Below are 24,704 nucleotides of genomic sequence, written 5' to 3'. Positions count from 1 at the left end.
ATGAGGTATAGTTAGGAATTTTGCAGATGACACCAAAATTGGAGGTTTAGTGGACAGCAAAAAAGGTTACCTCAGATTATAATTTTATCTTAATCAGATGGGCCGATGTGCTGAAAAGTGGCAGATGGAGTTTAATTCAGTAAAATATGAGGTGCTGCATTTTGGGAAAGCAGGACCTATATATTTAATGGTAAGGTCTTTGGGAATGTTGCTGAACAAAGAGTCCTTGGAGTGCAGGTTCATTGTTCCTTGAAAGTGGAGTCGCATAGGACATAGAACATAGAACAATACAGCACAGAACAGGCCCTTCGGCCCACGATGTTGTGCCGAACATCTATCCTAGATTAAGCACCCATCCATGTACCTATCCAATTGCCGCTTAAAGGTCGCCAATGATTCTGACTCTACCACTCCCACGGGCAGCGCATTCCATGCCCCCACCACTCTCTGGGTAAAGAACCCACCCCTGACATCTCCCCTATACCTTCCACCCTTCACCTTAAATTTATGTCCCCTTGTAACACTCTGTTGTACCCGGGGAAAAAGTTTCTGTCTGTCTACTCTATATATTCCTCTGATCATCTTATAAACCTCTATCAAGTCACCCCTCATCCTTCGCCGTTCCAACGAGAAAAGGCCAAGAACTCTCAACCTATCCTCGTACGACCTATTCTCCATTCCAGGCAACATCCTGGTAAATCTTCTCTGCACCCTCCCCAAAGCTTCCACATCTTTCCTAAAGTGAGGTGACTAGAACTGCACACAGTACTCCAAATGTGGCCTAACCAAAGTCCTGTACAGCTGCAACATCACTTCACGACTCTTGAATGCAATCCCTCTGCTAATGAACGCTAATACACCATAGGCCTTCTTACAAGCTCTATCCACCTGAGTGGCAACTTTCAAAGATCTATGTACATAAACCCCAAGATCCCTCTGTTCCTCCACCTGACTAAGAACCCTACCGTTAACCCTGTATTCCGCATTCTTATTTGTTCTTCCAAAATGGACAACCTCACACATGGCAGGGTTGAACTCCATCTGCCACTCCTCAGCCCAGCTCTGCATCATATCTAAGTCCCTTTGCAGCCGACAACAGCCCTCCTCACTGTCCACAGCTCCACCAATCTTCGTATCATCTGCAAATTTACTGACCCACCCTTCGACTCCCTCATCCAAGTCATTAATAAAAATTACAAACAGCAGAGGACCCAGAACTGATCCCTGCGGAACTCCACTTGTAACTGGGCTCCAGGCTGAATATTTACCATCTACCACCACTCTCTGACTTCGACCGGTTAGCCAGTTTTCTATCCAGTTGGCCAAATTTCCCTCTATCCCATGCCTCCTGACTTTCCGCATAAGCCTACCATGGGGAACCTTATCAAATGCCTTACTAAAATCCATGTACACTACATCCACTGCTCTACCCTCATCCACATGCTTGGTCACCTCCTCAAAGAATTCAATAAGACTTGTAAGGCAAGACCTACCCCTCACAAATCCGTGCTGGCTGTCCCTAATCAAGCTGTGTCTTTCCAGATACTCATAAATCCTATCCCTCAGTACCCTTTCCATTACTTTGCCTACCACAGAAGTAAGACTAACTGGCCTGTAATTCCCGGGGTTATCCCTATTCCCTTTTTTGAACAGGGGCACAACATTCGCTACTCTCCAGTCCCCTGGTACCACCCCCGTTGACAGTGAAGACGAAAAGATCATTGCCAACGGTACTGCAATTTCCTCTCTTGCTTCCCACATAATCCTAGGATATATCCCGTCAGGCCCGGGGGACTTGTCTATCCTCAAGTTGTTCAAAATGTCCAACACATCTTCCTTCCTAACAAGTATCTCTTCTAGCTTACCAGTCCGTTTCACACTCTCCTCTTCAACCATACGGTCCCTCTCGTTCGTAAATACTGAAGAAAAGTACTCATTCAAGACCTCTCCTATCATTTCCGACTCAATCCACAATCTCCCACTACTGTCCTTGATCGGACCTACCCTCATTCTCGTCATTCTCATGTTTCTCACATACGCATAAAATGCCTTGGGGTTATCCTTGATCCTATCTGCCAAGGATTTTTCATGCCCTCTCTTAGCTCTCCTAATCCCTTTCTTCAGGTCCCTTCTGGCTATCCTGTATCCCTCCACTGCTCTGTCTGAACCCTGTTTCCTCAACCTTATGTAAGCCTCCTTCTTTCTCTTTACTAGACATTCAACCTCCCTCGTCAACCAAGGCTCCCTCACACGACCATTTCTTTCCTGCCTGATAGGTACATACATATCAAGGACATGTCGTATCTGTTCCTTGAAAAAGTTCCACATTTCCACCACATCCTTCCCTGACAGCCTATGCTCCCAACTTATGCTCCTCAAATCCTGTCTTACAGCATTGCAATTTCCCTTCCCCCAATTGTAAAATCTACCCTGTTGTGCGCACCTATCTCTCTCCATAACCAAGGTGAGAGTCATAGAATTGTGGTCACCATCACCAAAATGTTCACCCACTAACAAGCCCATCACTTGTCCCGGTTCATTACCGAGTACCAAATCCAATATGGCCTCCCCTCTGGTTGGACAATCTACATACTGAGTTAGAAAAGCTTCCTGGACACACTGCACAAACACCGCCCCATCCAATCTACTTGATCTAAAGAGCTTCCAATCAATATTTGGGAAGTTGAAGTCGCCCATGACTACGACCCTGTGGCTTCTGCACCTTACCAAAATCTGTTTCCCAATCTGTTTCTCCATATCTCTGCTGCTATTGGGCGGCCTATAGTAAACTCCCAACAAGGTGACTGCACCTTTCCTATTTCTGACTTCAGCCCATACTACCTCCAAAGGCAGATCCCCCTCAAACTTCCTTTCTGCAACCGTTATACCATTTCAAATTAGCAATGCCACCCCCCCTCCTTTTCTACCACCCTCCTTAATCTTACTGAAACATCTGTAACCAGGAACCTCCAACAACCATTCCTGTCCCTCATCTATCCATGTTTCCGTGATGGCCACAACATCGTAGTCCCAGGTACCGATCCACGCCTTAAGTTCACCCACCTTATTTCTGATACTCCTTGCATTGAAGTATACACACTTGAGCCCATCTCTGTGTCCGCAAGTATTCCCTGTCAGTGCTACCTTCTCCACAGCCTCCCTGCATTCTTGGACATCCTGACAAACAGCTAGCCTACTTGCTGGACTACAAGTCCAGATCCCATCCCCCTGCCAAATGTGGATAGGATAGTGAAGAAGGCATTGATATGTTTTCCTTTATTGGTCAGAGTATTGAGTAAAGGAGTTGGGAGGTCATGTTGCGGCTGTACAGGACATTGGTTAGGCCACTGTTAGAAAATTGAATGCAATTCTGTTCTCTTTCCTGTTGGAAGGATGTTGTGAAACTTGAAAGGATTCAGAAAAGATTTACAAGGATGTTGAAGGATTTGAACAATAGGGACAGGCTGAACAGGCTGGGGCTGTTTTCCCTGGCGTGTCGGAAGCTGAGGGGTAATCTTATAAAGGTTTACAAAATCATGAGGGGTATGGATAGGATAAATAGACAAAGTCTTTTCCCTGGAGTGAAGGAGTCCAGAACTAGAGAGCATAGGTTTAGGGTGAGAGGGGAAAGAGATAAAAGAGACCTGAGGAACAACTTTTTCATGCAGAGGGTGGTACATGTAGGGAATGAGCTGCCACAGGAAGTGGTGGATGCTAGTACAATTGCAACTTTTAAAAGATATTTGGATGGTTACATGAATAGGAAGGATTTGGAGAGAAATGGGCCAGTGATGGCAAGTGGGACTAGGTTGGGTTGGGATATCTGATCGGCATGGACGGGTTGGACTGAAGCGTCTGTTTCTGTGCTGTACATCTCTATGACTCTATGACTCTATATTGATGTGACACAGGTGATTCTAATTTTGGAAATTTGGGTACAAATTAGATAATTTACCAATTTTATTTGACAGCCCCACATAGACCTGTGCTTCAACATCACCTTGTAAATGCAACAATGCTAACATCTTTTCCTCTGGCTTTTTATACTTGTTACCCCATTTCTTTCAAAATTGTTTGGGATGCAGAATGGTGTTCTTCAATTACTTTGCAGGCTCTTGTGAGCCACACCGAGACACGGAAGCATGGTCTAATGTGGATGACTTATCCTGAAGTGCTAAAAACTATTTATTTTAATTAACTTCAGTGGTCCCCTTACCTAATGGTCATAAATTGATTCAAAAGGACTCATTTGGTGAATTCCATGTGGTAAAATAAAGATATTCTTTGTCTTAACATTGAGGATGTTCACGATAGGGTTTGATGGTACCTTTTAGCTGGCACAGTGGCTTAAGTGGTTAGCACTGCTGTCTCACAGCGCCAGGATCCCAGGTTCACTCCCAGCCTTGGGCAACTATCGGTGTGGAGTTTACACATTCTCCTTATGTCTTCATGGGTTTCCTCTGGGTGCTCTGGATTCCTCCCACAGTCCAAAGATGTGCAGGTCAGGTGAATTGGCCATGCTAAATTGCTCATAATGTAAAGGTGCATTAGTCAGAGGGAAATACGTCTGGATGGGTTACTCCTTAGAGAGACAGTGTGAACTTGTTGGGCTGAAGGGCCTGTTTCCACACTGTTGGGAATCTAATAATTTATTCAGCTCCTTGAATCTATAGGGAAATGTTAAATACTTTAATCATATTTCAAAGTATTCATAACATCCTCAAAAGTTGTAGATAAAGAAATTGTTACTTTAATTTCCAACAGTAATCTATAGTCTGAATTCTGACATGTCTGAACATCAAAATTTCAATTATCTTTAATATTTCTTGACGATATTTGAAAGTCTCCTCTTCTTTATCAGAATCCAGTTTTGTTATATAGTAGTATTGCTTCAGTTCAGTTTGAGCCAGTTGGGCTACTTAACTTTGGATTGCTTTCTAAACCTGAATCAAAGAAAAAGTATTAAGTATTTCCTTCAGTATTTCATTGTCCAAATCCCAAAGGAAGTTTTGGATAACCAAATATCTGTGATGCCATTTCAATCTTCGATAACAATCTCGAGCTGTTGCTTGGGTCACTACACATGAAAGAAATGTTCCTACAACCTATTTCTATAACTGCTTTATTCACTTGGCCTTTCCATTACTATTAGGGAATCTTTGCTCATGCCAAATCATTTTCTGCTCTGTCTATAGTGAGTCAACTCTGTCTGCAGGTTAACTATAGAGGACCCCCGCAGTTACAAAACTAGACATTAGGTCACACTCCAGATGCAGCCAATAGAAATATTTATGTATGTACTCCTCTCTCATACCCTCCCATCTTCTCTCCTCGGGTTTATGGGGGCTCTAAGATTTAGATTTGTAGAACAGCTCATAACCATCAGCATTTTCACTGTCTATCTTGAATTGTAAGCTTTTTGTTCTTTTTGTGAGTTTTTACTACTAGGGAGTGAAATAAAGATAACAACTTGCTTCCATTGTAATAAAACCAAATGCAGTCAAGGCAAGGAATTCTTTCGGAACCTTTTCAGAAGGGAAAGATGACTTACAACAGTCAAAACAATTCTCCCTCACTTAAAGATGAAAAAGAATCAGATCACTGAAATTTCTTAACATTTTATTTCAAAGGGAGAAGTACATCCTTATTCTTCAAATCAAGAAGCTAAACCAATAAAGAAGGAGGTGGTGGTATTGTAGAATTGTCACTGGTATAGGAGCTCTGAGCCCCAGAAACATGGGTTCTAATCCTACCATGGCAATTAGTGAAACTTAAAGTCAATAAAAATCTGGAATAGCATATTAACCTAATCATGACCATGTAACCTCTGTTTTGATTAGATTCCCTACAGTGTGGAAACAGGCCTTCAGTCCAACCAGTCCACACCGACCCTCTGAAGAGTAACCCATCCCAGATCCATTTCCCTCTGACTAATGCACCTATCACTATGAACAATTTAGCACAGCCAATTCACCAGACCTGCACATCTTCAGACTGTGGGAGGAAACCCACACAGACACAGGGAGAATGTGCAAACTCCACACAGATAATCACCAGAGGCTGGATTTGAACCTGGGACCATGAGGCAGCATTGCTAACCACTGTGCTGCTCCTATGATTATTATAATAACTCACTTGGGTCATTAATGTCCTTTAGGAAAGGAAATCTGCTGTCTTTAGTTATTGCAACTCCAGATTCACAGGAAAGTGGTTGACACTAAACTGCCTCTGAATGGCTGAGCAAGACACATGGTTAATTATGGGCAATTAATGCTAGCCTATCCCATGAATGAATTAAAAAAACAATGAGACAAACTGAATATTAGTTCCTGATACTGACTGATGATGCAATTTGTCTTGCACAGGGGCTAATAAAGGGGAAAAAATAATTGAAAGTGCAGATTATATGTTACTCCTATTATATAGGGTTGGAATTAAAGAATGACTTTACTGAATGGAGAAGTCATTATTGGAGTAGTGCAAAAAATCCATATGAAAGGAATTGGTTTTATCTTGGATAAACTTGGATGGTTCAAAACTCTTGGCCTCAATGGATGTATTGGAACAACCATTCAAAGTGAAAAAAAGTAAGGTGCTACAGGAGGCACAGTTTTCTGATGGTATTGTGACTGGATCTCAACCTCATAGAATGAGACAAGAAGAAGATGAGTGAAAAAAAGAGAGATAATTTGGAAATTCAATTGCTTGGCAATATAGGTAGTTCTTCTGTAATATAATGGTTATGTTCTTCGACAACACTATGTTATTGGAAAATCGCACTTTAGAAAGAGCACTTAAAGTGTTGACAATGTAATCGCATTAAAGCCAACACACGTTTTAAAAGTCCACGCTTTACAAAGAGAGTCCCCATTTTGTCAATTGCGTTATAGCTAATTCACATTAATAAAATGCATGTTAGAACAGAATGACCTATATTTTCAAAACTTAAGCAAACAAGAATGAAGCTAAGACGAATAATAGTAACGTGTTTAGCCCACTTCATTAACACGGTTGCAAGACAGAACCTGAATAGACAGAACTAGATCAACAACCTACTCACAAATTGCATCAGGAACATTACGTTGGCGTTATTATTTAAATGACAACATGTTAATGAAGATATGGAGACCATCTCAAATAGCATCCAATGAGGAATGGCAATAGTTCATGAAGTGGTAGGTCCATCTGAGTATCATAACAAAGATTTATGAATGGCTCATGAAATTTTAATGGCAAGTCACTTGGGGATGAGGAAAATACAGGGTTAAAATACAGGCATTTTCATTGGTCAGGATTACATATGGCTGCAGTTAAATTTGATTAGAAATGCCATACTTGTCATGTAGTGGAAAAGTCCCAATCATCAATTACACTTTTGCCTTTAACCCTGATACCAGCTTTAGAAGAAACATTTGGGTTATTAGGAATTTTGTTTGAGTTTCCATTGTGACCATCATCTTAAACCAGGAATGGGAGTCAGTACTTTTTGCTCATTCTGTACATTTAATCTAGGTTATGTGAAGCAATATCTTTGTGAAAAATTATGTTTAACGTGAGTGAAAACGTCAATCCGTTTTTTTAACAGCACATGGATTAATCTAAAACTGAATTCCAAACAGATCACATTTCACATTTAATGGCACAGATGTTTAAACAAGTAATGAATTGTTTGGAAATAAAACAACAGAATATTATATTATATTCTCTTCCAGAAATCTAACAATATAACTTAAAAAGGTTGTTGCAGAATCAGAGGCTGTGTCACTAATTATATTCAAGGCTAAGATAAACAGATTTTAATCAGGAAGAAATGCAAGTGTTACGCCGGAAAGACAGGAAACTAGAGTAGACAATTATCAGATCAGCCATGATCTCGTTTAATGGCAGAGCAGATCTGATGGGCCAAATGGCCTACTTCTGTTCCTACATTTTATGATCTTAGATTCTACAATATTTTGAAGTCCACATAATTAATAATACTGTAGAGAATGTTAATTGTCCAGATCATAATTGTTTAGGTTTTGTTTAGCAAAACGCGATAAGAATATGAAACTGTTTCATTGGGATTTAATGCCACAATGACATAGTTTGAAAATCTTTCATCTTGCAAGCAAAGTAAGTTTTGAAATGGGGATGCTTTATCAAGAGTAAATATGGAAAACAAATATCAATATCAAAATGGAGATGAAGAATATGATTTTTATTGAAAATGATTAATGTAAATATATTATTACCAAGTATGTAAAATAGAAGAAGCAACAAGAAAATTGTTATAGAAAATGAAAATATTTTTTAAGGTTATCTTTTGTTCTGAGGAAGCTGTGATAAAGATTCACATTATAATGTTATTTGGAGATAGTATTTGAAAGTAGAAGTAAATGGGTTTTTGATTTTCAGTTCTGTGAAGGTGACTTTTTTTAAGGTCAATAATTCTGTTTATTAATTAACAAAATTTTGTTTATTAATGAGTCAAAATAGCATTTCCAAGAAATCGTGTGACTTAAACTGAATGACAATGATAGTGTTTACTATGTTAAGTTTTTAGGATATGGACAAAAAGAGGCCAGAGACCAGGAGCAATTCAGAAGAAAAGATTTATATCAGCAGATGTGTTCTTTAACATCTTTAACATCAAAGTAACTAAAAAAAGTTACTTCAATATTAAAGATGTTAAAATGAATATCTTCAGTGACTGACATCATGATAACAAAACTGCAAAACTAATATGTGTGAACATATGAAGTTTTGCTCTGGGTTCTGACTTGTTCAGTAAAACCACCAACTAGGATCTTTGAGTTAAGGGAGAAAGGCCCATGAATTGGTCTTTGTCAGTCAATCATGGTGGAAATAGAAATAATAATTTCTAGAGTTACTAAAAGAAAATGCTTGCAATGTCTTCAGTTTTAAATATTGAAGATGGGGTTAAATATCTGTAAAAGATATTGCTGAGAAATAGATTTGAATCTTTCTTTTTTGTTACTTATAATAAGCACTTTTCAAATTTCCTTTTTTATATATATATATATAATATATATATATAGCTAATTTTCTTTTGTTTTGTCCTCTTGTGTTCTTTTCTTAAAAATACGTTCACAAAAGTACAAGTTTCTCATGAACATCTTCAGTGACTGACATGATAACAAAACTGCAAAACTAAAATGTTTGAACATATGAAGTTTTGTTCTGGGATCTGACTTGTTCAGTAAAACCACCAACTAGGATCTTAATATTCCACTCTTGATATCTTGATATATCTGGTCCTGCTATATAAATGCCCTCCCCTTGTAATCTCATTGTTACAGATCCTATTCTTATCTTGAAATCATGCTGTCATGTAGCCCTGCTTTCTCCTTGAAATCTTGCTGATGTATGTCCCTCTCTGTTCTTCTTGAAATCAGTTCATTTTCAAATGTTTAAGTTCTCTCCTGGAAATCTTACTGTTTTCAGGTCTTGTCTTGTTTTCCACAAAATTTCACTATAAACTGATCCATTGTCCTTAAGATATTGCTGTAATGCTTTTTTATTGAAATTTCGCAGTTAGCTGCCTTGAAATCTTGCTGCTTGTAGTCCCTCTCCACTCTCCTTGAAATCTTACTATTATCTGGTCTTGCTCTCCTTGAAATTTTGCTGTTATCTGCCTCTGGTATTGCCTTGAATTCTTGCTGTTATCTGCTCCCTCTCCACTCTCCTTGAAACCTTGCTGTTATCTGGCCCTGCTCCACTCTGCTTGAAATCATTTCCCTGTTGTGTAGCCCTGTCTCTTCCATTGAAGTTTTGCTGTGAACTGGAACCCCTTTCGATGTGATACCTTACGATTTTCTGGTTTGGCTTCCCATTCAACTTGAAACCTTACCATTTTATGGTCTGACTGTGTCCTCGTAACCTGCTCTTGTCTATTCATGCTATTGCCTTCATATTGTACTGTTATTGGGCACCTCTCTGCTCTCCTCACAAACTCTGTTACCTGTCTCTTCTTTCCGGAAAATCATCTCTCCGTTATGTTGTCTCACTCTTACCATGGAATTGAACTTATTCTGTATGGCAGCTGGTCATTGGCTGTCTAACATTAGTTTGAACTAACTGAGAGTCCAGGAGTTGCGGTGAGGTGACCACTTCCTTCACTCACCACGAAACATAAAATCCAGCCTTGCACTAGACCTGGATATTGATTGTAGAACAGCTTTTCACTTAGCTGTACTTGAACCTGCAGGCCAAAGCTTTATTCAAAGCCAGGTTTTGAGTTAGATTGAACCTCTGTCCATTAACTGTACCATAACCTGTCTTTTACCTAAAACAATAATATTTCTCTACTGTTCTGTTTAATGCTGTAGTTAAAGTAATAGGTCATCTTATCTTCATTGTAACTTGTTGCAATTCAATTTTGTTAATCATTCTGCTGTGTGTACAAGTCAGGAGACACTTTTGCTGAGGACTGATATTTTCCTTGGCCCAACTCTGACTTTGATACTGGAAATCCAGCAGAAATCAAGTTTATCCATGTGATACATTTCAACCACCTGTCCAATGAAGTGACTGTAACACAGCAAGTGGAACTCCAGAGGATTATTTGTGCAAATGAAGTGATAGCTGGATATTTACATGAGTGCATATGATTGTCACTAAATGGGAGGAAAAATGGGAGGAAAAATATGGCGATATATAGATCCCATTTTTTCTGGTACTGTAAGGTCCAATAATATTTAAAAACATTTTCCAATGTCCTCCGGATAAAGGGACATAGTGATTAGCAGCAGCACACAGACCATTTAGGTTTGATGCCCATCAACTTTAATGCCAAATTGACAACAATGCTGTCATTTTCTAAATCCATTTTGTATTATATTTTAACCTTGCATAACTGAACAAGACGATTTGAAGGTCAACAGCCCCATCCTGACAGCTTTATTTAAAATGATAATTACCTACATTTTTTCAATATCCCTGAATAAATAAAGACGCTTATTTGATGGATTATTTATTATGACTTCAATCTTCCATGCTGTTGGAACTTTCCAATACTTGGTGAAGGTTTGCATGAAAGTTCTGCTTGGAATGGAGGTTTTTTTATGTACGTTTAAAAAGCTTTTACTGACAAAGTTGCTTCCAGATATTGAGCATGATTTGCAGAAGAAAGTAATGCTGCACAGGTCAGGGCAGCTGCTTAGACAGGGTATCTGAGATGGCTATTTCAAAAAAGCAGTAGTTTGTAGGACATAGAACAGCACAACACAGGAACAGTTCCTTCAATTCACATGTCTGCACTGACCATGATGCCATTGTAAATTAATCCCAAGCCTGCACATTGTCCATATCCCTCTATTTCCTACCTGTTCATATGTCTGCCTAAATGCCTCTAAAATAATGCTATTACATCTTCCATCAATCTTCTACCATCTGGAACTTCTACCACGTTCCAGCACGTTCCAGCCACCTACCTCCCTCTGTTTAAAAAACTTGTCTCACACATCTATCTTCGACATTTTACTTATCACCTTAAACCTATGCCCCTGAGTATTTGACATTTCCACCCTGGTGAAAAGACTCCAACTATCCATGATCCACATGATTTTATTTACTTCTAACAGGTTGCTCAACTCTCTCTGCTGCTCTAACAAGAACAATCCAAGTTGTCCAACCTCTCCCTATTACTCATGCACCCCAATCCCAGGCAACACCTTGGAAAACCTCTTTAGTACCCTTTCCAAAGCCTTTACATCCTCCCTATTACATGCCATCCAGAACTGTGCAAAATGCTCCAAATGTGATCTCAGTAAAATTTTATATAGCTGCAACATGATGTGCCTGCTTTATATTCAGTGCCTTGACTGATGCAGTCAAGTATGTCGTAAGCCATTTTTATCATCTATCCACTTGTGTTGCCAATTTTCAGGAAAATATGGGCTTGCACTCGTGATCTCTCTACATATCAATGTTCCTAAATATCCTGCCATTTACTATATATTTTTCTCTTGCATTTGACCTGCCAAATGTATCACTTCACACTTTTCTGGAATAAATTCTATCTGACATTTCTCTGCCCAATTTTCCAACTAATCTGTATCCTGCTGTATCCATTGACAACTTTTCTCACTATAGAACATAAAACTGTACGGCACAGGAAAGGGTCCTTCAGCCCATGATGTTGTGCCAAACATGACGTCAAATTAAACTAATCCCTTCTGCCTGCACTTTGTCCATATATCCTCCATTTCTTGCATATTCTTGTGCTTATCTGAAAGTCTGCTAAATGCCACTATCATATCTGTATCCACCAACAACCCTGGCATCATATTCCAGACTCCTATCACGCTGTGTAAAAAGCATGCTCCTCACATCTCCTTTGAATCTTTCCACTGTCATACTAAATGCAAGCCCCTAGTTTTATATATTTCAACTCTGGGAAAAAAAAGATTCTGACCATCAACTCTAACGATTCATCTCATAATTTTATAGACCTCTATCAGGTCTCCCCTCAACCTCTACCACTCCAGAGAAAATAACCTGAGGTTTTCTAGCCACTCATTATAGCTCATTCCCTCTAATCCTGACAGCATCTTGTTAAACCTCTTCAGCACTCTCTCCAAAGCCTCCACATTTTCCTGTAATGTGGCAACTAGATTTGAAGCCTGATGTGAGACTCATTGGTCTATAGTTTCCTATTTTATTCCTAATTCCTTTCTTGAACAGAGGAGCATTAGCTACTTGCCAGTCCTTTGAGACCTCTCCAGTGGCTAATAAGGATACAAAGATCGTGATTAAGGCCCCATCAGTTTCGTCTTCTCAATAACCTGGAGTCAATACCATTGGAGAAAGTGCGGACTGCAGATGCTGGAGATCAGAGCTGAAAATGTGTTGCTGGAAAAGCGCAGCAGTTCAGGCAGCATCCAATGATGCTGCGCTTTTCCAGCAATACATTTTCAGCGTCAATACCATTGGGCCTGGGGACATATCCACCTTTAAGAGACTCAACACCACTTCTTTCTTGATCTCAAAATGGCCAAGCATATTACCATGCTCCAAACAAATATCCCTATCCTCCATATCCTTCTTCAGGCTGAGTACTGACTCAAAGTATTCATTTAGGATCTCATCCATGTCCTCTGCCTCCAAACACACGTTCCCTCTGTTATCGTACCGTCTCTCGAATATCCTCTTGATTATAATGTATGTATAGAATGTCTTGGGATTCCCTTTAACCCTACTTGCCAAAGTATTTCATGGCCTCTTCTTGCTCTCCTAATTCCATGCTTGAGTTACTTCTTGCTTTCTTTATATTCCTCACTAGCGACAACTTTACCAATTTTCATATTGTCGGCAAATTTACTAATCATACCATCGAGACTTTGATGGCTTAGTCTTGTTCCTTGTTCATACGTCTGGAATATGCTGCCTAGAAGGGTGGTGGAGGCAGGTTCAACTAAGACATTCAAAAGTGAATTGGATAGCTATTTAAACTGAGAGAATGTGCAGAACTAAAAGGAAAAGTCATGAATTTGGCACTAAGTCAAAACATTCAGAGAGTTAGTGAACACAAGATGGGTCGTTTGCCTCCTTCTACACCATAATTCTGATTTTTGTTAGCCCTTTTGTCAATGAAAATAGTTTATTTTCATTTATTTTTTCTGAATGTTGCATAATTTTAAATATATGTCAATTCTTTGCTCCCGAATCCCCTTAAAATGATGCCATTGTTTCTCATCATTCTTCCTAGCAAAAGAAATACCTCTCACATTTCTGTATTGTATCACAGCTGCCAAGTGTCCACCAATTCCACTGGCCTGTCAACCTCCTTTCAAGGTCTGTTATTAATCTGGTTGTGACTGAAATTCATCAACTGTTGCAGCTACAACTGCAACCTCAACCTCAACTGTTTTGCCTATAGTTGCCATAGTTTCCATTTTCTTATTTTATATGGGTCTAGTTCCTTCCAGGCTGCTGTTGGAGATATGAGGAAAATCATGCAATTTGCAATACATTGCTGCAAGAACGTAGTCAGTGAAGTTCTCCATTTGAAGAGACAAACCTGAGCCAAGCAAAAGGAATGAGTAGGGGGATTTCCATACAATGTAGATTTCCCCATACTGCAGGATGCCATTGACCATATCATCTTGCATGGTCCACTTGTGATTTTGTTTATGAATCAAAGAGATTTCATGCCCTCAGTCTGCAGGTAATGTAAGATGCAAATGTGTTGCTGGTCAAAGCACAGCAGGTTAGGCAGCATCTCAGGAATAGAGAATTCGACGTTTCGAGCATAAGCCCTTCATCAGGAATAAGAGAGAGAGAGCCAAGCCGGCTGAGATAAAAGGTAGGGAGGAGGGACTAGGGGGAGGGGCGATGGAGGTGGGATAGGTGGAAGGAGGTCAAGGTGAGGGTGATAGGCCGGAGTGGGGTGGGGGCGGAGAGGTCAGGAAGAGGATTGCAGGTTAGGAGGGCGGTGCTGAGTTGAGGGAACCGACTGAGACAAGGTGGGGGGAGGGGAAATGAGGAAGCTGGAGAAATCTGAATTCATACCTTGTGGTTGGAGGGTTCCCAGGCGGAAGATGAGGCGCTCCTCCTCCAGCCGTCGTGTAGTTGTGTTCTGCCGGTGGAGGAGTCCAAGGACCTGCATGTCCTCGGTGGAGTGGGAGGGGGAGTTAAAGTGTTGAGCCACGGGGTGATTGGGTTGGTTGGTTCGGGCGGCCCAGAGGTGTTCTCTGAAGCGTTCCGCAAGTAAGCGGCCTGTCTCACCAATATAGAGGAGGCCACATCGGGTGCAGCGGATGCAATAGATGATGTGTGTGGAGGTACAGGTGAACTTGTGGCGGATATGGAAGGATCCCTTGGGGCCTTGGAGGGAAGTGAGTGTGGAGGTGTGGGCGCAAGTTTTACATTTCCTGCGGTTGCAGGGGAAGGTGCCGGGGGTGGAGGTTGGGTTGGTGGGGGGTGTGGATCTGACAAGGGAGTCACGAAGGGAGTGGTCCTTGCGGAACGCTGATAGGGGAGGGGAGGGAAATATATCCTTGGTGGTGGGGTCCGTTTGGAGGTGGCGGAAATGGCGGCGGATAATACGTTGTATGCGCAGGTTGGTGGGGTGGTAGGTGAGAACCAGTGGGGTTCTGTCTTGGTGGCGGTTGGAGGAGCGGGGCTCAAGGGCGGAGGAGCGGGAAGTGGAGGAGATGCGGTGGAGGGCATCGTCGATCACGTCTGGGGGGAATCTGCGGTCCTTGAAGAAGGAGGCCATCTGGGTTGTGCGGTGTTGGAATTGGTCCTCCTGGGAGCAGATGCGGCGGAGACGAAGGAATTGGGAATATGGGATGGCGTTTTTACAGGGGGCAGGGTGGGAGGAGGTGTAGTCCAGGTAGCTGTGGGAGTCAGTCGGTTTATAATAGATGTCTGTGTTGAGTCGGTCGCCCGAGATAGAAATGGAAAGGTCTAGGAAGGGGAGGGAGGAGTCTGAGACAGTCCAGGTGAATTTCAGGTCGGGATGGAAGGTGTTAGTAAAGTTGATGAACTGTTCAACCTCCTCGTGGGAGCACGAGGCAGCGCCGATACAGTCATCGATGTAGCGGAGGAAAAGGTGGGGGGTGGTGCCAGTGTAGTTGCGGAAGATGGACTGTTCCACATATCCTACAAAGAGGCAGGCATAGCTGGGGCCCATGCGGGCGACCCCTTCTCCCGCCTCCAACACACCCCATCCACCTGGACACCCCGTGCAGGCCTCCTACCCGCCCTCGACCTCTTTATAGCCAACTGCCGCCGTGACATCAACCGACTCAACCTGTCCACCCCTCTCACCCACTCCAACCTCTCACCCTCAGAACGTGCAGCCCTCCACTCCCTCCGCTCCAATCCCAACCTCACCATCAAACCCGCAGACAAGGGAGGCGCGGTGGTAGTTTGGCGCACTGACCTGTACACCGCTGAAGCCAAACGCCAGCTCGCGGACGCCTCCTCTTATCGCCCCCTTGACCACGACCCCACCTCCCACCACCAAACCATCATCTCACAGACCATCCAGGACCTCATCACCTCAGGGGATCTCCCATCCACCGCCTCCAACCTCATAGTCCCACAACCCCGCACCGCCCGTTTCTACCTCCTGCCCAAAATCCACAAACCTGCCTGCCCCGGCCGACCCATTGTCTCAGCCTGCTCCTGCCCCACCGAACTCATCTCCCAATACCTCGACACGGTCCTGTCCCCTTTAGTCCAAGAACTCCCCACCTACGTTCGGGACACCACCCACGCCCTCCACCTCCTCCAGGATTTTCGCTTCCCCGGTCCCCAACGCCTTATTTTCACTATGGACATCCAGTCCCTGTACACCTCCATCCCCCATCACGAAGGACTCAAAGCCCTCCGCTTCTTCCTTTCCCGCCGCACTAACCAGTACCCTTCCACTGACACCCTCCTTCGACTGACTGAACTGGTCCTCACCCTGAATAACTTCTCTTTTCAATCCTCCCACTTCCTCCAAACTAAAGGAGTTGCCATGGGCACCCGCATGGGCCCCAGCTATGCCTGCCTCTTTGTAGGATATGTGGAACAGTCCATCTTCCGCAACTACACTGGCACCACCCCCCACCTTTTCCTCCGCTACATCGATGACTGTATCGGCGCTGCCTCGTGCTCCCACGAGGAGGTTGAACAGTTCATCAACTTTACTAACACCTTCCATCCCGACCTGAAATTCACCTGGACTGTCTCAGACTCCTCCCTCCCCTTCCTAGACCTTTCCATTTCTATCTCGGGCGACCGACTCAACACAGACATCTATTATAAACCGACTGACTCCCACAGCTACCTGGACTACACCTCCTCCCACCCTGCCCCCTGTAAAAACGCCATCCCATATTCCCAATTCCTTCGTCTCCGCCGCATCTGCTCCCAGGAGGACCAATTCCAACACCGCACAACCCAGATGGCCTCCTTCTTCAAGGACCGCAGATTCCCCCCAGACGTGATCGACGATGCCCTCCACCGCATCTCCTCCACTTCCCGCTCCTCCGCCCTTGAGCCCCGCTCCTCCAACCGCCACCAAGACAGAACCCCACTGGTTCTCACCTACCACCCCACCAACCTGCGCATACAACGTATTATCCGCCGCCATTTCCGCCACCTCCAAACGGACCCCACCACCAAGGATATATTTCCCTCCCCTCCCCTATCAGCGTTCCGCAAGGACCACTCCCTTCGTGACTCCCTTGTCAGATCCACACCCCCCACCAACCCAACCTCCACCCCCGGCACCTTCCCCTGCAACCGCAGGAAATGTAAAACTTGCGCCCACACCTCCACACTCACTTCCCTCCAAGGCCCCAAGGGATCCTTCCATATCCGCCACAAGTTCACCTGTACCTCCACACACATCATCTATTGCATCCGCTGCACCCGATGTGGCCTCCTCTATATTGGTGAGACAGGCCGCTTACTTGCGGAACGCTTCAGAGAACACCTCTGGGCCGCCCGAACCAACCAACCCAATCACCCCGTGGCTCAACACTTTAACTCCCCCTCCCACTCCACCGAGGACATGCAGGTCCTTGGACTCCTCCACCGGCAGAACACAACTACACGACGGCTGGAGGAGGAGCGCCTCATCTTCCGCCTGGGAACCCTCCAACCACAAGGTATGAATTCAGATTTCTCCAGCTTCCTCATTTCCCCTCCCCCCACCTTGTCTCAGTCGGTTCCCTCAACTCAGCACCGCCCTCCTAACCTGCAATCCTCTTCCTGACCTCTCCGCCCCCACCCCACTCCGGCCTATCACCCTCACCTTGACCTCCTTCCACCTATCCCACCTCCATCGCCCCTCCCCCTAGTCCCTCCTCCCTACCTTTTATCTCAGCCGGCTTGGCTCTCTCTCTCTTATTCCTGATGAAGGGCTTATGCTCGAAACGTCGAATTCTCTATTCCTGAGATGCTGCCTAACCTGCTGTGCTTTGACCAGCAACACATTTGCAGCTGTGATCTCCAGCATCTGCAGACCTCATTTTTTACTCGAAGGTAATGTAAGATCCCAGGTTGTGCCTTACGTAGCTAAATGCCTATTATCCTGGTAATAGTCAAGATTGCTTCATTATGCAAGTGTTCTTTGCCACCTACTTATGACTCAATGTGGTAGATGATAGATTGGCTGTTGTGTGACAATGGGTAACAAGTCTGTTTATCCTTTGCATCATGACTGTGTTCTGGAATCTGCCAACAGTATGTTTTTCTTATTATGTTTGTAATCAAGGTGTCACTGTCTGGGTTAGTATTTATTACCGCTTGAACCGAATGGGTTGCCAGGACCAGCTCAGTGGGCAATTTAAAGGTCCCTACATTGTTGTACATTTAGATTTTCTTCCTTATGGGGCATTGATCATTGATCATTGATCAACTACATTACATGGACACCATTAGTCTCGCTTTTAATACTATTTTTAATTGAATTGAAATTTCACCATGTACACAATGGTTTTGAAACCCTATTCCCAGAACATTAACTGAATCTCTTGATTATTAGCCTAATGACATTACCATTATACCACCACTGCCCGGAATCATGACCTATGCTGTCACAGGGATCATTATAGCTCAAACCAATGTGTCCTCAAGCAACTTCTGCTGTTTTGAGTCAGTTAAATAAGTATCAGTGGCAGTATGCTGCATTGTGGGTGGCACGGTGGCACAGTGGTTAACACTGCTGCCTCACAGTGCCAGAGACCCGGGTTCAATTCCCGCCTCAGGCGACTGACTGTGTGGAGTTTGCACGTTCTCCCCGTGTCTGCGTGGGTTTCCTCCGGGTACTCCGGTTTCCTCCCACAGTCCAAAGCTGTGTGGGTCAGGTGAATTGGCCATGCTAAATTGCCCATAGTGTTAGGTAAGGGGTAAATGTAGGGGTATGGGTGGGTTGCGCTTCGGCGGGTCGGTGTGGACTTGTTGGGCCGGAGGGCCTGTTTGCACACTGTAAGTAATCTAATCTTATTGTGTACAACCTCACCATCATGAGGGGGCTGCCCTTGTTCCCAGTTATTATGTGAGAAGCTGAAGAGAAGGAGTACAGGGTAAAGGAGAGGAGGAGGAAAAGGATGTGGATAAGAGGGAAATAAGGCAATAAATAAATAAATATAAAGAAGGGACGCAAGAATGTGAACAGTCCCTTGCTGCTATTCTCTGCACGCTAGAATAGTTCCTGAACTAGATATGAGATATGAGCAATTTCAGATACTTTCCTTCTTTCAACAATAGTCTCATGTTCCTGAATTTTCATCCATCACTGACCATCATGTTGCCATTCTTCCAATGGCACAAAAAGCACTAGACAATGTTCATTCTACTCCAGTTTTATAAAAGCAATTGTAGTATTATGCATACAAACAAAATTACATGCTGGTACATTCCCTTTGTCTTCCATGTACTTTTGCTCCTCTTACTACTTCTACCAGATGCTTGCTCAGTAGCTGCAGAATGGTTAATGGAAAGCCGCTGACCTTCAGTTGAGGAAGATGAGCCTGGAGGGTCCAAAACCCAAGACCCAAGCCTGGCTGGATGTTTGGCTGACAGACAGCAGCAAGATGAATTACAGTCACATGGGTTAGAACTAAAAAGATGTAATTTTGAGAAAAGATAGTAGGTTTATCTCCACTGCTAATCTTGGAAGGAGTTGTCTCAGCCATTTGGATCCTTTGGGGAAATTGATGACCATGTTTAAACAGGTTAGTTTAGAAACTTGATAACTGCAATCTGAGCTTCCATTGTAACATCCAGACTTTTGACAGAAACTGTACTCTACTGGAAGAAACAAAACTAGAAATTGTTGAAAAAACTCAGCAGTATCTGTGGATAGAAATCAGAATTAATGTTTCGTATCCAGTGAGCTTTCTTAAGTTCTGAAATCAATAGGGAAATATAATATTTATACGGATGATGAGGCTTGAGGGGCGGGGGAATGAGTGAGTGGATGGGTGGAAAGGGAGCCCAGATAAAGAGGTAAAAGGATAACCAGACAAAGGGATAAAGGAAGAAGAAAAGCTAAATAGGTGATAATGGACGTATAAGTACTATAATTGCAAATTGATTGGCTGTGCTGAAAGCAATGCATTTCACGAGAAGACCTGGGGTGCTGGAGTTGGTAATAGACATGGAAAAAAAGTGTTTGTGCTGGAAAATTTGTAAACTCGATGTTTAGTCCTGAAGGCGGTAAGATCCCCAAACGGAAGCTGAGCTGTTGTTCATCCAGCTTGCGTTGAACACTTCACTAGCACGAAGTCAGAATTGTTGATATGTGTTACATTGCAAGCTGTTTCATCAGTTGTGAGAGACAGTATCATGTGGTGATGCAAATGATCATTATGGACAAATTGGGCAGCTAGGTCTTCACAGTGTCAATTTGGTCCTGGATCCCATTGTGCTCCTAGATATTGACTACAATATTTCTGGCAGGTTTTCTAGTGAGTCATATATTTGACAGTGTACAGCCACCAGCCATCTGTATAACCTGGTCTTCAAAGACCCTATCTGATCCCTTTGCAGTGAAACTATTATATAAGTTTGCTGTCTGGCAAGCTAGGATTCATGCTATCCTTTCCTTTAGCTCTGGCTTTTTTCACCTGACCCAAGTATCAAATCATACGCAGATCCTTCCTTTGATCGAACTGCTTTTATCTGCACAATGTTTGTGAGCTGCTGGCTGCATGGGTAAGATTGAGTCACAGCAGTTGTTTGTCTTCACTTCCTCTATTGACTGACACAATTGTACTTCTTTGGAATCTAAAATAAGATTGACTTGTGGTGAGGGAAGAGGGAAAAAATAAGAAGTGAAACCTAATACAATCTGCAACTTGAGAGTTGGAACCAATCCATCAACTTGTGGGATGAGAAAGAAATTGAGGAGGGAGAAGAAACATTAGTTGTGGTCACAGCCTCATGATGTTTTATAGTAATGAGATACTATTTTCTCCAGGGTGGTTAAAGTATGGCATTGGTGTCCTCCTCCAGTTTTTGCTGCTCTGTTGTTGTACACTACCTTCACCTGCTAAAAAAAGAAGAGCATGTCAATGATGATTGTGTAGTAAATTTGAATGTCATGTTTGCCCCTATGTATGAGCTGAGTTGTCAGTGCTAGATTTGAAGATTTGCTAAATGGTAACACCTGAAATAAAACATATATGTTTTCAAACAGTGTACAAATTTGAAAGAGATTGTCGGTAGGTGGGTCATGAGCCAGTATAACGAATTGAATTTTGGAGCAGTTGGTAGAATATAGTATTTGAAAATTAAGATGAACTCATTCATCTGAGAATTTCCACATGTTCTTGTAGTGATACCTCTGTCATTAAACTCCACTGGTAGTTGTTCCTATTGCATTTTGATTATGTGCTTGAGACCTTCATTGCCACTCTGCAGATAGAGGATGTCATCTCTTCTGTCAAAACCTGCAATGCTTTGTCTGAAATTTGCACTCACATGTTCAGACATTCTCAGAGATTCAAGGTTGATATTTGAAAATCTCCTGTGCCATCTCTTACAATCAAACTACAATTTGCCTTTAAGTAGCATCAACTATTCATGATCATGAGTGCCAAACCCCCACTACCTCCCACCCCTACCCTCAGCTCTTGATATCTGTAGGAATGTAAGAATAGATTTGTATAGATATTTTGTGTGTGCATGCAAGCATTCTTGCATGCCTCTCTCTATGAAAGCATGCAGATGTATGCACATGTTGTATACCTGAAGATATATTGTTACCTGTCCAACACTAGAATTTTGTGTTAGGTTCTCTTACTTCAGGCACCTGTTTCCCTGCTGACTGGAAGGAAAGAAATGAGCATTTATCAATCCAAGGCATCTGCTTTCCTGGCACTCATCCCTACTGATAGTGCAGTAGAATGACACATTTTTTTTCAATATCAACTTCAAGGTCAGGTGTACCATACGCACATAAAATGTAATCTGGAACATTCATTATGCTGGTCCAGCAAGTAATACCACAATCTCAGTCACCACGGAGACTGTCTCCCTCTTCAATAATTCCATTACACCAACCTCCAGCCTGCTACAGTTGTATCTTTTGGATTTTCCCAGTACAACTGCCCAATTACAGTTTCTGCTGTACTGCAGGCAGTTTTATTCTGTTGAGATATGGAATGAGACTGACTAATGTCACTTCACTTTTAATGTGCTAATACAGTTGAAAAGAATCCTACAACAATGAGTATTAGTATAGGACTACTTTAAAGTTGTGATGTGGAATGCTATGATTACACTATGTTCAGTGTAGTCAGTACAGAAAAATCTGGCAAAAGAAAAACTCAGTAGAGAATCCTGTTCAAATTTTCATGATTAATTTAAGTAGATAGAAAATCTGTTCTGATGAAGGGTCACTGGATTTGAACCGTTAACTCTATCTTTCTCTTTGCCAGATCTAGTCAGTTTTTCTAGCACTTTCTGGTTATCTATGTTTTAGATCTTCAACATCCACAATTGTTTTTGCATTAAAAAATCAGTTTGCTATATTTGGGTGAAAGAGTGAAAAGGAGCAATATAAACCAAGGGCACGCTGTTAAAGTAGGTGTAAGAAGAGAGATCTAGGTTTTCACATGCAAATATATGAGGGCAACAGGATAAATTGATAAAGTTACAAAAAAAGCATGTGGAATCATTAGTTTTATAGATAGTGACAAAGTACAGCAGTAAAGAGGTTATTCCAAACCTTTTCAAATCATTGGTTGGGCATTAGCTGCTGCATTGAGTCCAGTCGTAGGCAATATAATTTGACAATAATTCCCAGACCTTGACAAGGGTATGATAGAGATTTACTATAACACGGAGGATGAGGAATTTTGTTATGTAGAGACACAAGAAAAGCTGAGGTTGTTCTCTTGAGGGCAGAGAAGCTTAAAAGAAGATTTATCAAGGATGTTCAAAATTATGAAGAAGTTTTATAGAATAAGTAAGGAGAAACTGTTTCCATGGCAGGAGAGTTTGTCACAAGAGGACATAAAGTTAAGCCAATTTAGCAAATTCAATTCGAGAAGAGATTTTTTTTCACCTCGAGTTCCTTTCCATCTGTAATCCTGTTAAAAAAAACCCAAGGCCAATGCATGAGGGAAATAAAACTTCCTTTCTAATCCTGAATCAATTGAAAAAAAAATCCAGAAGATATCATTAACCACTTTCCAGGATTAATAAGAAAGTTAAACGTTTGTACAGTGGAGATTGGAAGCAAAGTCAGCAACATTGAAGTAAAGCAAAATACAGTACTGGAAATACTTAGCAGGTCACCCAGAATCTGCGAAGTGACTGGAATTATAATGCTGGTTACCATGTGTCCTGCTGTAACAATAATCCATTCTTTTTCATTCCAGGTGAGCTTGAGATATTCCAGAAAAATGGAGAGAGAAGAATTCGCAGTCGGCAACAAATACCTGGTGGTACAACCTGGGGACCTTTCAACGGCAGCATAGGAGTAACTGACAACAGTTCTTTGGTATGCCACTTTTAAGTTGTACAGAGATTAACTGATCTAGTTCCCTGAACATAGGACATAGAACATCACAGCGCAGTACAGGCCCTGTGGCCCTTGATGTTGTGCCAACCTGTGAAACCAATCTGAAGCCTATCTATCCTACACTATTCGATTTTCATCCATGTGTCTATCCAATGACCATTTAAATGCCCTTAAAGTTGGCAAGTCTACTACTGTTGCTGGCAGTCCATTCAACACCCCTACCACACTCTGAGTAAAGAAACTACCTCTGATATCTGTCCGACATCTATTATCCCTCAATTTAAAGCTATGACCCCCTCGTGCTTGCCATCACCATCCAAGGAAAAAGGTTCTCACGGTTCACCCTATCTAGTCCTCTGATCATCTTGTATGCCTCTACTAAGTCACCTCTTAACCTTTTTCTCTCTAACGAAAACAGCCTCAAGTCCCTCTGCCTTTCCTCATAAGACCTTCCCTCCATACCAGGCAACATCCTAGTAAATCTCTTCTGACCCCTTTCCAAAGCTTCCCCATCCTTCCTATAATGTGGTGACCAGAACTATACACAATCATCCATGTGCGGCCACGTCAGAGCTTTGTACAGCTGCAACATGACCTCATGGCTCCAAAACTCAATCCCTCTACCAATAAAAGCTAATACACTGTATGCCTTCTTAACAACCCTATCAACCTGGGTGGCAACTTTCAAGGATCTATGTCCATGGACACTGAAGTGTCTCTGTTCATCTACACTACCAAAAATTCTTGAACAAGGGGAGAACATTTGCTATCCTCCAGTCCACTGCACGATTCCTGTAAATAATGACATCATAAATGGCCAAATCTAATGTGGCCTCATCCCTTGTTGGCTTTTCTATATACAATGTCAGGAAACCATCCTGCATGCACTAGACAAAAACTGACCCATCTAAAGTATTCAAAGTATAGGAGTTCCAGTCAATATTTGGAAAGTTAAAGTCCCCATAACAACTACCCTGTCACTCTTACTCCTATCCAGAATTATCTTTGCTATCCTTTTCTCTACACCTCTGGAACAATTCAGAGGCCTATAGAAAACTCCCAAAAAGGTGACCACTCCTTTCCTGTATCTAACCTCAGCCCGTACGATCTCAGTAGATGAGTTCTCAAACATCCTTTCTACCACCGTAATACTGACCTTGATTAGCAATGCTACACCTCCCCCTCTTTTACCATCTTCTCTGTTCTTACTGAAACATCTAAATCC

At 42.5% G+C, this 24,704-nt stretch overlaps 1 protein-coding gene across 2 annotated transcripts in view; it reads left to right on the top strand.

The window, feature by feature from the left end:
* zfpm2a (zinc finger protein, FOG family member 2a) overlaps positions 1-24,704 on the top strand; it is a 941,730-nt gene that overhangs the window by 640,064 nt on the left and 276,962 nt on the right. Inside the window, exon 4 of one of the 2 annotated variants that reach the window (XM_060823362.1) lies at positions 23,337-23,458. The exons of the other annotated variant lie outside the window; for it this stretch is intronic. Within the exon in view, the coding sequence (XP_060679345.1) occupies positions 23,337-23,458 (122 nt within the window). The remainder of the gene's footprint in view (positions 1-23,336; positions 23,459-24,704) is intronic. 2 annotated transcript variants of the gene reach the window in all.

This window comes from Hemiscyllium ocellatum, chromosome 4 (genome assembly GCF_020745735.1).
Source record: "Hemiscyllium ocellatum isolate sHemOce1 chromosome 4, sHemOce1.pat.X.cur, whole genome shotgun sequence".
Taxonomy (NCBI): Eukaryota; Metazoa; Chordata; class Chondrichthyes; order Orectolobiformes; family Hemiscylliidae; genus Hemiscyllium; species Hemiscyllium ocellatum.
The sequence above is the reverse complement of the archived record's forward strand: the minus strand, read 5'-3'. Positions and strand labels throughout refer to the sequence as shown.